Source organism: Phyllostomus discolor, chromosome 3 (genome assembly GCF_004126475.2).
Source record: "Phyllostomus discolor isolate MPI-MPIP mPhyDis1 chromosome 3, mPhyDis1.pri.v3, whole genome shotgun sequence".
NCBI classification, from domain to species: Eukaryota; Metazoa; Chordata; class Mammalia; order Chiroptera; family Phyllostomidae; genus Phyllostomus; species Phyllostomus discolor.
This window is the reverse complement of record NC_040905.2, coordinates 180200703-180213954: the sequence shown is the minus strand read 5'-3', so window position 1 is coordinate 180213954 and position 13252 is coordinate 180200703. Positions and strand designations below refer to the sequence as shown.

The 13252-nt window shown below is 46.6% G+C and overlaps 1 protein-coding gene across 1 annotated transcript in view; it reads left to right on the top strand.

Annotated features, from left to right (window-relative positions):
• The window catches only part of GOLM1 (golgi membrane protein 1), a 53051-nt gene that overhangs the window by 31119 nt on the left and 8680 nt on the right, over positions 1-13252 (top strand). The window contains exons 4-6 of the mRNA XM_028508079.2: positions 280-334; positions 2759-2861; positions 9445-9574. Of these exons, the coding sequence (XP_028363880.1) occupies positions 280-334; positions 2759-2861; positions 9445-9574 (288 nt within the window). The remainder of the gene's footprint in view (positions 1-279; positions 335-2758; positions 2862-9444; positions 9575-13252) is intronic.

Here is a 13252-nt window from a genome sequence, read left to right as displayed (position 1 = left end):
TTGCCTTGTGATTAAGGATGTGACTGTACCCAGGTCCCCTACCCCAGAGAAAGGTCAGAGTTGCTGCTTCAGCCAGGAGCGGCTGGGGCTTGCACGGAGGAGAAGCCTGTCCTGGAGCCGAGACCAGCCTGGGGCCCTGGGCCTGCCTTCTGACCTCTGCACGGGGGGGAGGGGCTGCTTCTTCCCTCTCCCTCCTCAGCTCCCCCAGGTACTTCTTACCAGGGCTCCTCTGAGTCGTTAGATTCTGGGTGTTTCATTCTTTGTTTATCTTCTTTGCAGGCGATTTTGGTGAATAATATCACCACAGGCGAGAGGCTCATCAGAACCCTGCAAGGTGAGCGCCCCTCCCCTTCTTCACACCAGACATCGGGCCTTTAAGGAAAGGGGGGAACCCCCTTTCCTCTTGTCCTTCCCTAGAGTTTCTTATTCTGATCTAACGGTGGGTGTGATTACAAGTGATGAAGTAGTCTTCAATTCATTCTTCTTGCCTAACTATATTTCCTTAAAGAGCTTTTTCTTTAAAAATGTTAGTGAATACATTGCAGGCTGTTCTGTACAGAAGAATTTTTTGATCTGTTGAAAAAAAATACATATGTACCCACACACATATCTGTGGCATTTTTGTGACTGGTTTTGTGTGTGTATGTGTGTATAGATGGTATAGATACAGGGTGAGGCAAAAGTCGGTTTACACTTTTAAGTATGGAAAATAATACAATAGTTAATAAATAATAATACAAGAACAAACTGTGTTCCGCCTACTCACAGCTGTAAACCTACTTTTGCCCCATCCTGTAGTTTGATTGGGCAGTGCTGGTCTGGAATTCTATGAATATTAACGGGGAGATGCAGGGTCACATGCAGTTAAGGGGGTTACTTGGTTGCGGGGTCTTCTCAGAGCTGATGTTCCTGGTCAGACCTCAAGGAGGGAAGACTGTCTGCCGCCTCTCCCATACAGTCACGTGCTGCTTAACGACCAGTACGGTTTGGGAAATGTGTCGTCAGGCGATTTTGTCATTGTACGAACAGCACGTGGCGGGCACTTGCCCAGACCCGGGTGGCGTGGCCTGCTGCACTCCGAGGCTGTGTGGTGTACCCCGGTCGTGTGTGTGGGCCCGTCACTGACCAAAAAAAGCATCGTTCAGCAGAGCATGACTGCTTGGCGTTTTCAGACAACTGCCATCAGGTCCAGTGGACACACAGTTGAAGGGCACACATTTAAAGAGCACAGTGGGACAGGTTTTGATGGAAGTGTGCACGTCAAGAAGCCACCGCCAAAATCAGCACTGCAAACACATCCGTCAGCCCCAGAAGTTCCTTTGTGCCCCGGGGCCGTCCTCCCCAGGGAGCCTCTGACCTGCGGCTTTAGATTAGTCTGTGTGGTTTAGTTTTGTGCGCATGGAATGAGACAGTGTGTGTCCTTTCTTGTCTGGCATCTTCTACCCAACACGCTCTGAAACCCGTGCGTGCCCATGTGGGTGGCAGTGCGGGCCTCCTCATGCAGGGGGGTGTTCCCCTGCCCCCTGCTCCGTTTGCCTGTGGAGGTTTTTTTTTTAAGGTTAAGTTTATTGAAGTATAATTTACACACAATAAAGTCTACCCTTGGTGGTGTGCCTTCCTCCACGTTCTGACAAATGCAGAGTCCCCTAGACCACCACAGTCCCAGCCAAGACAGCCCGTGCCCCACTCCAGGAAGTCCCCTCCCAGCCTCTTGTGGTCAGTGGCGGCCCCCACTGCAGCCTCAGGCACCCAGTGAGTTTGCCACCCCACCTCACCCCACCCCTGTTTTGTCTTTTCGAGATCATTATGCAGCTTTGGAGGAGGATCTGTGTTTCTGTGTTTTCACCAGCTTCTTCACTTCATTTATTACCACCCCCCCCCCCCCCCCCCCCCCCCCCGAGAGCCTTGCAGGTCTAGAGTTGCTCGGACAAGTCTTGGGAAACTCGGGGCTCCCCAGGGCTGTGCTCCAGGCCCTGGTTGCACCACCCGCCTGCTCTGGTGTCACTTCTGTGGCAGCTTGTCCTTCCAGCACCCCCAGCTTGACTGTTCGCCAGCTGCTGCTTTCTTCAGTAGAGCTTTTACAAGATTTTTTTCCATGTTTCTGTAGCACCCCATCCTTTCCCCTTTGCAGTTCTTATCAGACTTGTAAATATCTATTTAATGTCTTTGTTTCCTACTATGTTGCTTTTATGAGCCAAGTTGTCCTGGCAGCAGGGACAGGGCTGAATTTCCTCAAAGAAAGCTGCAGTTTTCCAGATAAGAGGGTTAGGTGATTAAATGACCCAGGGCCTCCGAGAGTGGCTGGGCTGTGAATAAATGATGGGAAGGGTGCCGGCGGGCAGCCTGGCAGCCACGGGTGGGGTTTTGTGGCGGGGGGTGGGGAGACTGCCTCTCTGACCAGGTGTGGAAATCAGTGGGGTACACAGTAGAGCTTGTGGGACAGCTCAGGGTTTATGATGTCTAAAACAGAAACAGGCATTTTAAGGGTTGGAGGCCAAAAAGGAGATTTAAGAGCAGAGACATTTGGAAGAGAAGCAAGGTGCAGGCTCCCGAGGGATCGTAGGTCTCAGAGGGGCACTGTTGTGGCTGGGGTGTGTGAATGCTAGAGTGGGGGGGTTCTCATTCCTTCCTCTTTCCCTCCTCATCCTCTGGCGTGCCGCTGCCCCTTGTGTTCTGGTTATGGGTTTTGCTGTGTCTGCTGTTGTCCTGAGGGCCATCCTGGTGACCTGTGTGATTTCCTGTCTTCCTCTTGGCTTAGACCAGTTAAAGGCGCTGCAGAAGAATTACGGCAAGCTGCAGCAGGACGTCCTCCTGTTTCAGAAGAACCAGACCCACCTGGAGAAGAAGTTCTCCTATGACCTGTAAGTGTGCGCAGCATCCAGCGCTGGCCCTCGGGGGCTGCTGGGTTTTAGGCCGAGGCTCACAGACGGGATCCAGCCTGTCGCAGAGCATACAGGGCTGTGCGGGAAAGGCCCAGCCCCTTCGAGGGGTCAGATCCTTCCGAAACAGTGCCTCTTACATCTTCTGTATCAGCAGTGCTTCTGAAAGCCGTGGGAGTGTTTGCCAGCAAGCTCATTGTGCAGGACCAATAAGAGGGCAGTTCTCCTCAGCAGGAAATGACTTACTCAGCATACTTTTAAACTCAATGTAGCTTAAAACTCTATAAAGCACAGGTGAGGTGGGTAAGTCAGTAAATCTTTAGATTTATTTTAAAATTGTGTCCCAGAAGTGCTCAGGTGTGATCTGAGTCCATCTCCTGGACTGAGAGGTGTGTTGGGCTATAGCAATGTGATATATCGCTTTTGGTTTTCTTGAGACTGTGGAGTCTCTTTCCAGACTTCTGCAGTGAGAATGGAGTATGTTTAACTTTCCAGCTTTATTGAGGCATGATCGACAGATGTGTATATTTAGGGTATAAAACGTGACATTTTGATACACATTGTGAAATGCTGCTCCTGATCAAGCTAACTCACCATCCATAATCTCACACACATACCTTTTTCTGTGTGTATGGTGAGAACACTTCAGTTACTCTCTTACAAATCCCAAGTACGCAGTACATTGTTATTAACTGTCGTCACCGTGCTGTGCGTTAGACTCGGCTCGTAGCTGCGACATCCTTTTAAGCTGATGGCAACTTCAGGCACATACAAAACACTGCAGCTTTACTTACTGGAGTGCTTTTATGATCTAGACAAAACACACTTCTGAAAGGTTAGCTAAACCCGTAAGTAAGATAGTAAAAAAAAACAATTTTGAGGGTAGAGAATGAAGTTGTCGTTGGTGTATTTTTTCCCCTTTTTTTCCTCATAAAAACAATATAACCAAAGCCCAGGAAGTTGAGGATTCAGAGACCCCGCACCCATCACCCCAGCCCTCTTTTCTCTGTGACTTACTCCTCTCCAGTTTGGGCCCAAGTTCATAAATTTTTTCCATAATTGCACTCACCATTTAAATGTTTAAATCATGTTTTACTTATATTATGTATATGTAAGAATTTATATTGTTCTATAATGTTTTATCATTAAAAATGGCTGGTTAGTATTCCATGCTGTGGAGGTATCAAATTCAGTTCTCGTTTCCTTGTTGGATATTTAGTTGCCTTCTAAGTTTTGGTTATTGTAACTGGTCTGCCTTTAATGCCTATAACTTTTAAAAAGTTATTATCTTGGATTATTTCCTTCTAAAAAAGACTCAAATCTGGGTTTAGTGTGTGATTTGGTATAAATTGCCAAATTGGCTCCTGAGAAGATTCTGGCCGTCTGTGTGGTGACCAGCCATGTCCCACCCTTTGTAGGGATGCTGATGTCCTGATCCCTTTAGAACCTAACACAGCTCAAACCAGGAACCGCCAAATAGGTGAATACACAAAGGACATGCACAGTCAATGCAAAGGAATATACTAAGCACATGCGCATATGGAACCTCATTCAGCTAGGCCAGTGGTTCTGAGTGGCTGGCATTTCGCCCAAGGAAACTCCTGGCAGACAGTTGTGTTTGCCACAGCTTGGAAGAGGGGGCCCTAGCGTCTAGTGGGGGGAGAACAGGGACGCTGCTAAGCATCCTGCAAGCACAGGGCTCCTCCCCCAACAGAGTTTTATCTGTTCCACGATCCCAGTCATGCTGAGTTGAGAATCCTTGAGCTAGGCTGGCAATCCACGAAAACTTTCAGACGAAAATGAAGCGCCCCAGTCTCACTATTCATCCTTGACGCACATACTTCCCTTCCACTGACTGGATTGCAGTAAGCCGTTAATTAATGGCCTCACCTAATATATTTGACCCAGCAGGTTGTAGTTGGAAGTCAGCCACGGCCCTGTGACCGGAGGGCAACTCCACTGCCCAGGCAGGAGTGTTGAGACGAGCCGTGAGCAGAGTGTTCTGACCTGGGCTGGCTCTGGGCGCAGGAAGCACCGTTTTTCTCTCAGGTGTTGGATAGGTTGAAAACTCTGGCTGAGCACATCTGGTTGTGTCCACAGCCCTGAACCAGAATCAAGGCGCTTCCCAGGGGTGACGTTCACGGAGTGTTGAAAGCTGGAAAGAGTTAGTTGTTCCTACCTTTCTTTGGATTATAGACCCTTGGTGAGGCTCTGATAAAAGGTAGGACCGCCTTGTTCGCAGATTTATAAATGGATGTGTACACGAAGTTGTGCGTCAGGGTCCCACAAATCGAACGCATGACTTTGTATACGTGTCCATTTATAAATCTGCCCATCCTCCCTAAAACACCCTCTCTGGTCTAAACATTTTCCAAAAGGCAATGCTGAGAATGAAGAAGCTGGTGGAAAGGCCAGGTCTCCTGATGAACAAGGTGGTGTTCTGACTTCGAATGTGAGAGTCTGCACGCATTCCCTGCTTCTTACTCCCACCCCATGGCAACGGCAATCACTAAGTGATTACTCGATCCTAACAGCCTTGCATTCTCTCCCTGAGGCACCTGGAGGTGGGTGGTATGTGAGGTGAATGGCCTGCCATCTCATGTTTGTGCCGTGAGGAGGTAGAGTTGGTGGGATGCAACCAGCAGTACTCTGACAGTAGCCTCCCGGATAATCGGGTCAGCCACCTTCATAGACTCCTGCACTGAGCATGTTCTGTTCATAGTCTTCTGACTGTGCCTTGCACCAGTTAGCATAGCCTTTGGTTGCCAAGTCTTGTATGTGTCTACATTTTAGCTCCTGTTAACACCTGAACATTTACCACGTACCTGTAAGAAGCAGCCAGCCTGAAGCCTCCAGGAAGTAACACTGTCACGGTCTGCGTGCGTGACCTGTGTCTCAGACTTTGAGCTCCATTCTGAGGTTGTTCCCTTATTGCTGTTGAGCTGAAATGTGGAAAGCTGATCTTAATCTGCAAGGCTGGGGGCGAGAGGCTCTTTGTACTAGATTCTGGCAGGGCTGAGAGCAGGCGAAAACAGTGCTTCCCCTTTGTAGGTTTCAGGGTCCGAGAGCAGCCCTGCACCTGCTCCTTTGCTGACCCTGAGCAAATTGTCTGTGAAAATGTCTGTGAAATTGTTGGGTGACAATGAATTGGGCACGTCTAGGTCTCTCAGTGTGCAGATGTCTCTCTTCTTGTTCGCCACGCTGGAGGTACTGGGCACTCCCCACTCTACCACCTGGGGCTGGCCTGTGTATGAGGATTTTATTTAAATGAATTTTCCCCTGGCTGGCGTAGCTCAGTGGATTGAGCACGGGCTGGGAACCAAAGTGTCCCAGGTTCGATTCCCAGCCAGGGTACATGCCTGGGTTGCAGGCCATAACCCCCAGCAACCGCACATTGATGTCTCTCTCTATCTCTCTCTCTGTCTCCCTCCCTTCCCTCTCTAAAAATAAATATAAATAAAAAAAAAATAAAAAATAAATGAATTTTCCCCCAAGTCTTCTTTTGATCTACAAGCTGTGCAAGGTCAGGAACTCCAGCTTTCATTATTTCTGAAGTACCTGGTGCCCCCTCCGTGTGTGGCACATTGAGACCCAGTAAGTCCTTTGAAGTGTCAGGTACGTTCCAGGAGGTAGCGGTTGAGGGCGCTGGCACTTGGCCCTGAAAGGCGTGTGACCCAGAAGGGGTGGCGAGTGGTAGAGAGAAACAAGCCTGGCTTCTGGTTTCAGCCTTCTTCCCCCTCCCCCCCGCCCCACCCAGGTCACCTCTTAGCTTCCTTATTTGTACACGTGGGCAGTTAATTACTGTATGGCTGGTGCTGGAGGTAACTCTTAAAATGAGTTCCAGGCAGGAAACTGAGGTGACACCTCTGAGTGTCCGGCGGTGGGTGCTGCGGGCGCTCAGGCTGGGCTGGGGTATGGGTGCCGCCGCCGGCAGTTCCCTCACCCCAGCCGGGCATCTTCCTCCCATTCTGTTCAGTCTCATTCTACGTTTCAAAATAAAGTTGGGTTTTTGAATGTTAGACTTATTGCTAAGGTAGCACAGGGAGTCCCGGTGTATCCCACGGCCCATGGTCCCTATTGCTGACACTTTGCATTAGTGTGGTGTATTTGTCACAGTTAATTCACCGACATACATACGTTGTCATCAGCTGAAATCTGGGCCGTATTCAGATCTCCTCAGTGTTCCCCTGATGTCCCTCCCTGCCCCGGGTCCCTCCTAGGGCCCCACGTTACATGCATTTGTCAGGCCTCCTTCGGCTCCTCTCGGCTCTGACCCTTTCTCAGACTTTTCTTGTTTTTTTTTGTTTGTTTGTTTTTTGTTTTTTTGTTGAATGATCCTGATAGTTTTGAGGCGCACTGGTCAGGTATTTTCTAGAATGTCCTTCAGTTGAGGTCTATCTGATGTTTTTCCTATGGACACACTGGGGCAGCACCTTCCTGGGGGGGAAGGCTGCAGGGGTGCAGTGCCCCTCTGACCAGTTCGCGCTCTGGGGACACACTGGCAGTGCGACTTAGCACCGTGGGTGTGAATCTCGATCCCCGGACTGAGGGGTGTTTGTCAGGTTCCTTCGCTCTCAGGTTACCCTGTGTTTTCTCCCTCTGTGCTGTGATCTTTGGAAGAAAGTTGCTGTGCATAGGCTACACTTAAAGACCGAGGTGTTATGTTCCAGAGGAGAGAGAGAGATAGAGACAGACAGAGAGGGGAGGGGAAAGATGGGGGCAGGGGGAGAGAGAGGACACAAACCTGGGGAGACAGGGCAGGTAGTATCGTGCTGTCTGGTGGGGGGGATGGGTGAGTGAGTAGCAGCAGTGGCTTGGGGCAGGGCGTGAAAGTGATTAGTTGGGTGGGCCCTGCTGGGAAGTCTCCTCCTTCCCAGGTTCTGATGACTCGGATCTTAGGTCTTTAGTTAGAGTCCCACTGGTCCCTGAAGCTGTGTTTTTGGTTTGTTGTATTAATTCCCCCAGCCAGTTTTTATCTCTGTGCTCAGGTGGGGTAGCATCTGTTGTTCTAGCTTCCAGTTCACTGATTGTTTTCTTCACTGAGTTTTTAAATTTTGGTTTTTGCCTTTTTAAGTTCTAAAGTTTCCATTTGATTCCCCTTTAAGTCTTTTGTTTCTTTCCTAAGACTTTCTGGTTGTTTTGGGGTAGTTTTTTTTTTTTTTTCCTGAGACTGTTTATCTTTTTCACTTGCTTCAGTCATGCTTTAAATGCTCATTGAAATACTTTTCTGGTACCTGCCTTAACCTCTCTGTCAGATCATTTTGCCATGTGGTCGCTGGTGTCTCTTGATGGCCTCTTCCCAGTCAGTGTGAGAGCTTCCTGGTTCTCGACAGGACAGGGATCGTTGCCAGAAGCCCTGGGCAGCGGCCAGAGCCCTGACTCCCTGTTGCTGTCCTCAGGGAGAAGGGGGAGATGCTGGCTCCCGTGTGCTCTGCACACACAACCTCTCCACACACCACTGTGGCATCCTTCAACTCCGAGGTCCCTGGTGGGTTCGCCTTCTTCTCTCCACTGCTCAGAATCTTCTGTTTATTTTAACTATAATGACTGGAGTTTTTAGTTGTGCTTGGTGGGAGGAATAGGGGAAAACACCTCTGTTCCATCTTCCTGGAAGAAGAAATTCACTCAGTTTTCACACTGCTCAGAGTCCGCACAGACCTCACAGATTAAGGTGCTCAGTCTTGTACGACCACCCCCACTGGCTACCTCTGCACTAGGGCTCCCCACAATCCCTCAAGTTCACTAAATCTCTCCACCAGCTTACAGAACTCAGGAAAGTTCTATCCTTACAATTTCAGTTTTACTATAAAGAATACAACCCAGGAATAGCGACATGAAATGGTAGAGACTTGTAGGGCAGGGCCTGGGGTGAGAGGGGGCAGGCCGGAGCTTCTATTGGAGTTGGGGTGCCACCTCCGTGTTCACCAACCAGGAAGTTTGCGCAGTGACCTGGTCCAGAGTTTTATCTGAGGTTTTATAACAGCGCCGTGATTGTTTTAAGCCTTTGATCACGGGTTGCATTCAATCTCCAGTCCCTCCCCTCTCCCTGAAGGACGAGGGTCCTCTAAAAATGTGATTGGTTCCTCTGGCCACCAGCCCCTTCCTACAGCTTTGTAGGCTTAGTGAGTCATCTCATTAGCATAAACTCAGGTGGGGTCTGCAGGGGCTAATCAGGAATAACAGAAGCCACTCCCATTACTCAGGAAATTCCAAGGGTATTAGGAGCTCTGTGCCAGTACCTGGAAACAAAGACTGAATTTTTTTTTTCTAATTATGCCACAGATTACATTTTTAAAAATGTTTTTTTTTCTAACCAGTAAAGTTTACCTGCTTTAGAACAAGGTAATGTATTCTTAGTAAGTTTCAATCAACTACAGTTTTCTTGTCCTTTACTAGTCAAAAACACAAGTTGCCCCGCCTTCCATAGTGCCTTTAGATAAAGCTGCTGCCCGGCAGGAGAAGGATGAGCTGTGCCCCTCGTGGAAGTGGGTTTCCCAGTCACGGCAGGGACACACGGTGTGCAGGCACACCTGCAGATATTTGTCCTTTCCTTCTTTCACCAAAGGAGCCAGTGCATCAATCAGATGAAAGAGCTGAAGGAGCAGTGTGAGGAGCAGATAGAAGAAGTCACCAAAAAGGGGAACGAAGCTGTGGCTTCCAGAGACCCGAATGGAAAAAGGGAACAGAGCCAGCAGGTAATTCTGGGTTTTTCTGCCAAGGAGTTCCAGAAGGCATCTGCCGTCCTGTTTGCTCTGTCCTGTGCTCTCGCTAGCGGGTTTGCGTCCCTGAGGCACACAGGCTGGTCCCGGGGTGCCGGGACGTGAAGGGGTGGGCTGCCTCTGGTCCCAGGCCCCATGCGTGTGTGCTCCGGGCTGTGCGCTGTGCCAGGGTGACTGCACTGAGGGCTCACAGCCACCCGGGGAGAGAGTCGCTGTTGTTTTCCCCGAGCTGAGGGTGCCGGGGCCCATGGAGATGGTTAAATGCTACAGCCAGGGTCACACCTCCTGGCCGGTGGGGGGTGCCCGTCGGAGCCCATGCCTCAGGCTGTGTCCTGTGTGATGCACAGTCCAGGAGATTGCTTCTGGAGATCTTCATTTTTGTTTTAAGATATAGCAGCTTTATTGAGATATATTTAAATACCATATAATTCACCCATGTACTATATGTACATGTCATTTATTGTTTTTTAGTATATTCACAAACTTGCAAAACCATGATCACTATCAATTTTAGACTTTCACTATCCCCAAAGACACCCCATACTCGTTAGCTTACCTCTCATGTGCCTGAGCCCCCGAGCCCTAGGCAGCCTTCTCGTCGCTGTAGAGTTGCTTACTCTGGACATTTCATATCGGTGACATCACACAATACACGACCTTTTTTGTCTGATGTCTTTCACTTAGCCTAATACATTCAGGGGTCATCCGGGTGGTAGCTTTATTTTTTATGGTTGAATAATATTCCACCATATGGCTATCATTTTCTGTATTCGTCTGTCAGTTGATAGTTATTTGGGTTATTTCCAGTTTCTGATGTGAATAGGGTTGCTGTGAACATTCAGGTACATGTTTTTGTGTGGCCCTGTTTTCATCTTTCTCAGGTATATATGCCCAGGAGTGGAATTGCTGGGTCATGGGAACTGTTTCGGGTATCGAGAAACTGCCAGACTGTTTTTGGGATGTAGTCACCCCATTTTACACTCTCACCGGCAGTTTATGAGGGTCCCGGCTTCTCCGTGTCCTTGTCAGCTCTTGTGATCACCATCTTCTACATTATAGCCGTCCTAGGCGGTGTGGAGTGGCACCTCGCTGTGGTCTGGGTTTGCGTTTTCCTGATAACTAATGCGACTGAGCATCCTTCTCATGTGCGTACTGGCCCTTTGTGTACCCTCTTCAGAGGAATGTCTGTTCAGAGCCTTTGTCCATTTTTAAACAGTTATTTTTTATTGAGTTGTAAGAGTTCTTTATATAGTCATATATAGATAAAGCTATTGGATATATGATTTGCAAATATTTTTTCCCATTCTGTGAGTTGTTGTTTCACTCCCTTGTTGGTGTTCATTGAAGCAAAAAGTTTTAATTTTGATGAAGTCATGTTTATTTCTTGTATGGCTTATTCTTCGATGTCTTATTTAAAAATACTTTGCCAAATCCAAGGTCATGAAGATTTATTTACTCCTGTATTTTCTTCTTAGAGTTTTATAGTTCTTCACACTTAGTTCTTACATTTACTCCTACAATCCATGTTGAGTGCATTTAATATTTTTACATGCTGTGAGGGCAGGGTCCCACTTCATTCTTTTGCATTGCACATCCAGTTGTCTCAGCGTCGTTTGTTGGGGAAAAACCCTCTTCTTTCCCACACAGAGTGTCTCGGCACCCCGTCGAAAATCAGTTTGCTGTGAACAGGAGGGTGTATTTCTGGACGCTCACTTTTGTCCTGTTGTCTCTCCTCATCTCAGCACCTCACAGTCTTAGTTCCTGTAGCTTTATCATGAGCTCTGGAATCACGAAGAGCAATTCCTCCAACTTCCTTCTTTTCCAAGATTGTTTTGGCTATTCTGCATCCATTGACTTTCAATATGCATTTTAGTATCACTGTCGATTTTGAGAGATTACATTGAAACTGTAGATCAGTTTGGAGGGTATTGCCATTTTAGCAACGTTAAGTCTTCTGATGTATGAATGTGGGATGTCTTTCTAATCATTTAAGTCCTTTAAAAATCTCAGTGTCTTATATTTTTCAGAAGTCTCAGTTCTTTCATTCAATTTATTTCTAAATGTTTTATGCTATTATAAATAAAATTGTTTTTAAATTTCATTTTCAAATTATCTATTCCTAGTATATAGAAATGCAATTTATTTTTACATTGATCTTGTATCTTGCAGACTTGCTGAACTTGTTTATTCTAGTGTGTGTGTGTGTGATTCCTTAGGATTTTCTTTCTAGACAAGATTATATCATATAAAAATAGAGGTAGAGGCACTTTTACATCTTTCTTTCCGATCTGTATGCCTTTTCTCTTTCGTGCCTAATCGCCCCGGCTGGGCCCTCCAGTACAATGTCAAGTAGAAGCGGGGAGAGCAGGTGTCCTTGTCCTGTTCTTGATCATAGACGGAAGAAGCATTGCCTTCTACCATTAAGTTTGATGTTAGCCGTATGTTTTTCACAGATACACTTCATCAAGTTAAGAAAATTCCCCTCTGAATTTGTTGGTTGGTTTGTTTTTTTTTTTTTGTCGATAAGAGGTGTCGAATTTTGTCAGACACCTTTCTGTATCTACTGAGATGATCATGTGTTTTTTGTCCTCGATCCTTATTGATATGATATTACATTAATTAATTTTTAGATGTTAAACTAACCTTGTTTTCCTGAGATAAATCCCAGTTGGTGTATAATTCTTTTTTGTGTTGCTGGATTTGATTTGCTAATATTTTGTTGATGATTTTGGTGTCTGTATAAAGGATATTGGTCTATGGTTTTTTGTGTGTGTGTAGTGCTTTTGTCTGGCTTTGGTATCAGGACAATACTGGGCTCATAAAATGATTTGGGGTATATTCTTCCTTCTTATGTTTTTTGGAAGAGTTTGTGAAGATTTAGGATTGATTCTTCTTTAAATGTTTGGTAGAATTCATAGTGAAGCTATTTAGGCCTGGGCTTTTTTTTTGAGGGGGCAGAGGATAATTTTTAATTTACTAACTCAATCTCATTATAAGTCTACTTGGATTTTCTATTTCTTGAGTCAGTTTTGGTAGTTTGTGTCTTTCTAGGAATGTGTCTATTTCACCTAAGTTATCAGTCTTGTTGACAAACAGTTGTTCTTAGTATTCCCTTAAAAATAATACTTTTTTATTTGTGTATGGTTAGTAGTGTTACCCCATTCCATTTTTTATTTTTAGCAATTTGAGTCTATTCTCTTTTTTTCAAAGATTTTATTTATTTATTTTTAGAGAGAGGGGAATGGACGGAGAAATAGAGGGAAAGGAACACCAATGTGTGGCTGCCTCTTGAGCACCCCCTACTGGGGACCTGGCCCACAACCCAGGCATGTGTGCCAACCGGGGATCGAACCTGCAACCCTTTGGTTCACAAGCTGGTGCTCAATCCACTGAGCCACACCAGCCAGGGCTGAGTCTATTCTCTTTTCTTTCCCAGTTAATCTGGCTAGAGATTTGTCAATTTTGTTCATGTTTTCAAAGAACTAACCTGGTTTTATTGATTTTCTCTATGGTTTTATTCCTTATTTTATTAATACCCTTTCTAACCTTTATGATGTCCTTCCTTGAGTTAGGATTAGTTTGCTCTTGTTTTGCCAGTCTCTTAAAGTGAGAGATCACATTGTTAATTTGAAATCTTTCTTTTTTTTTAATGGA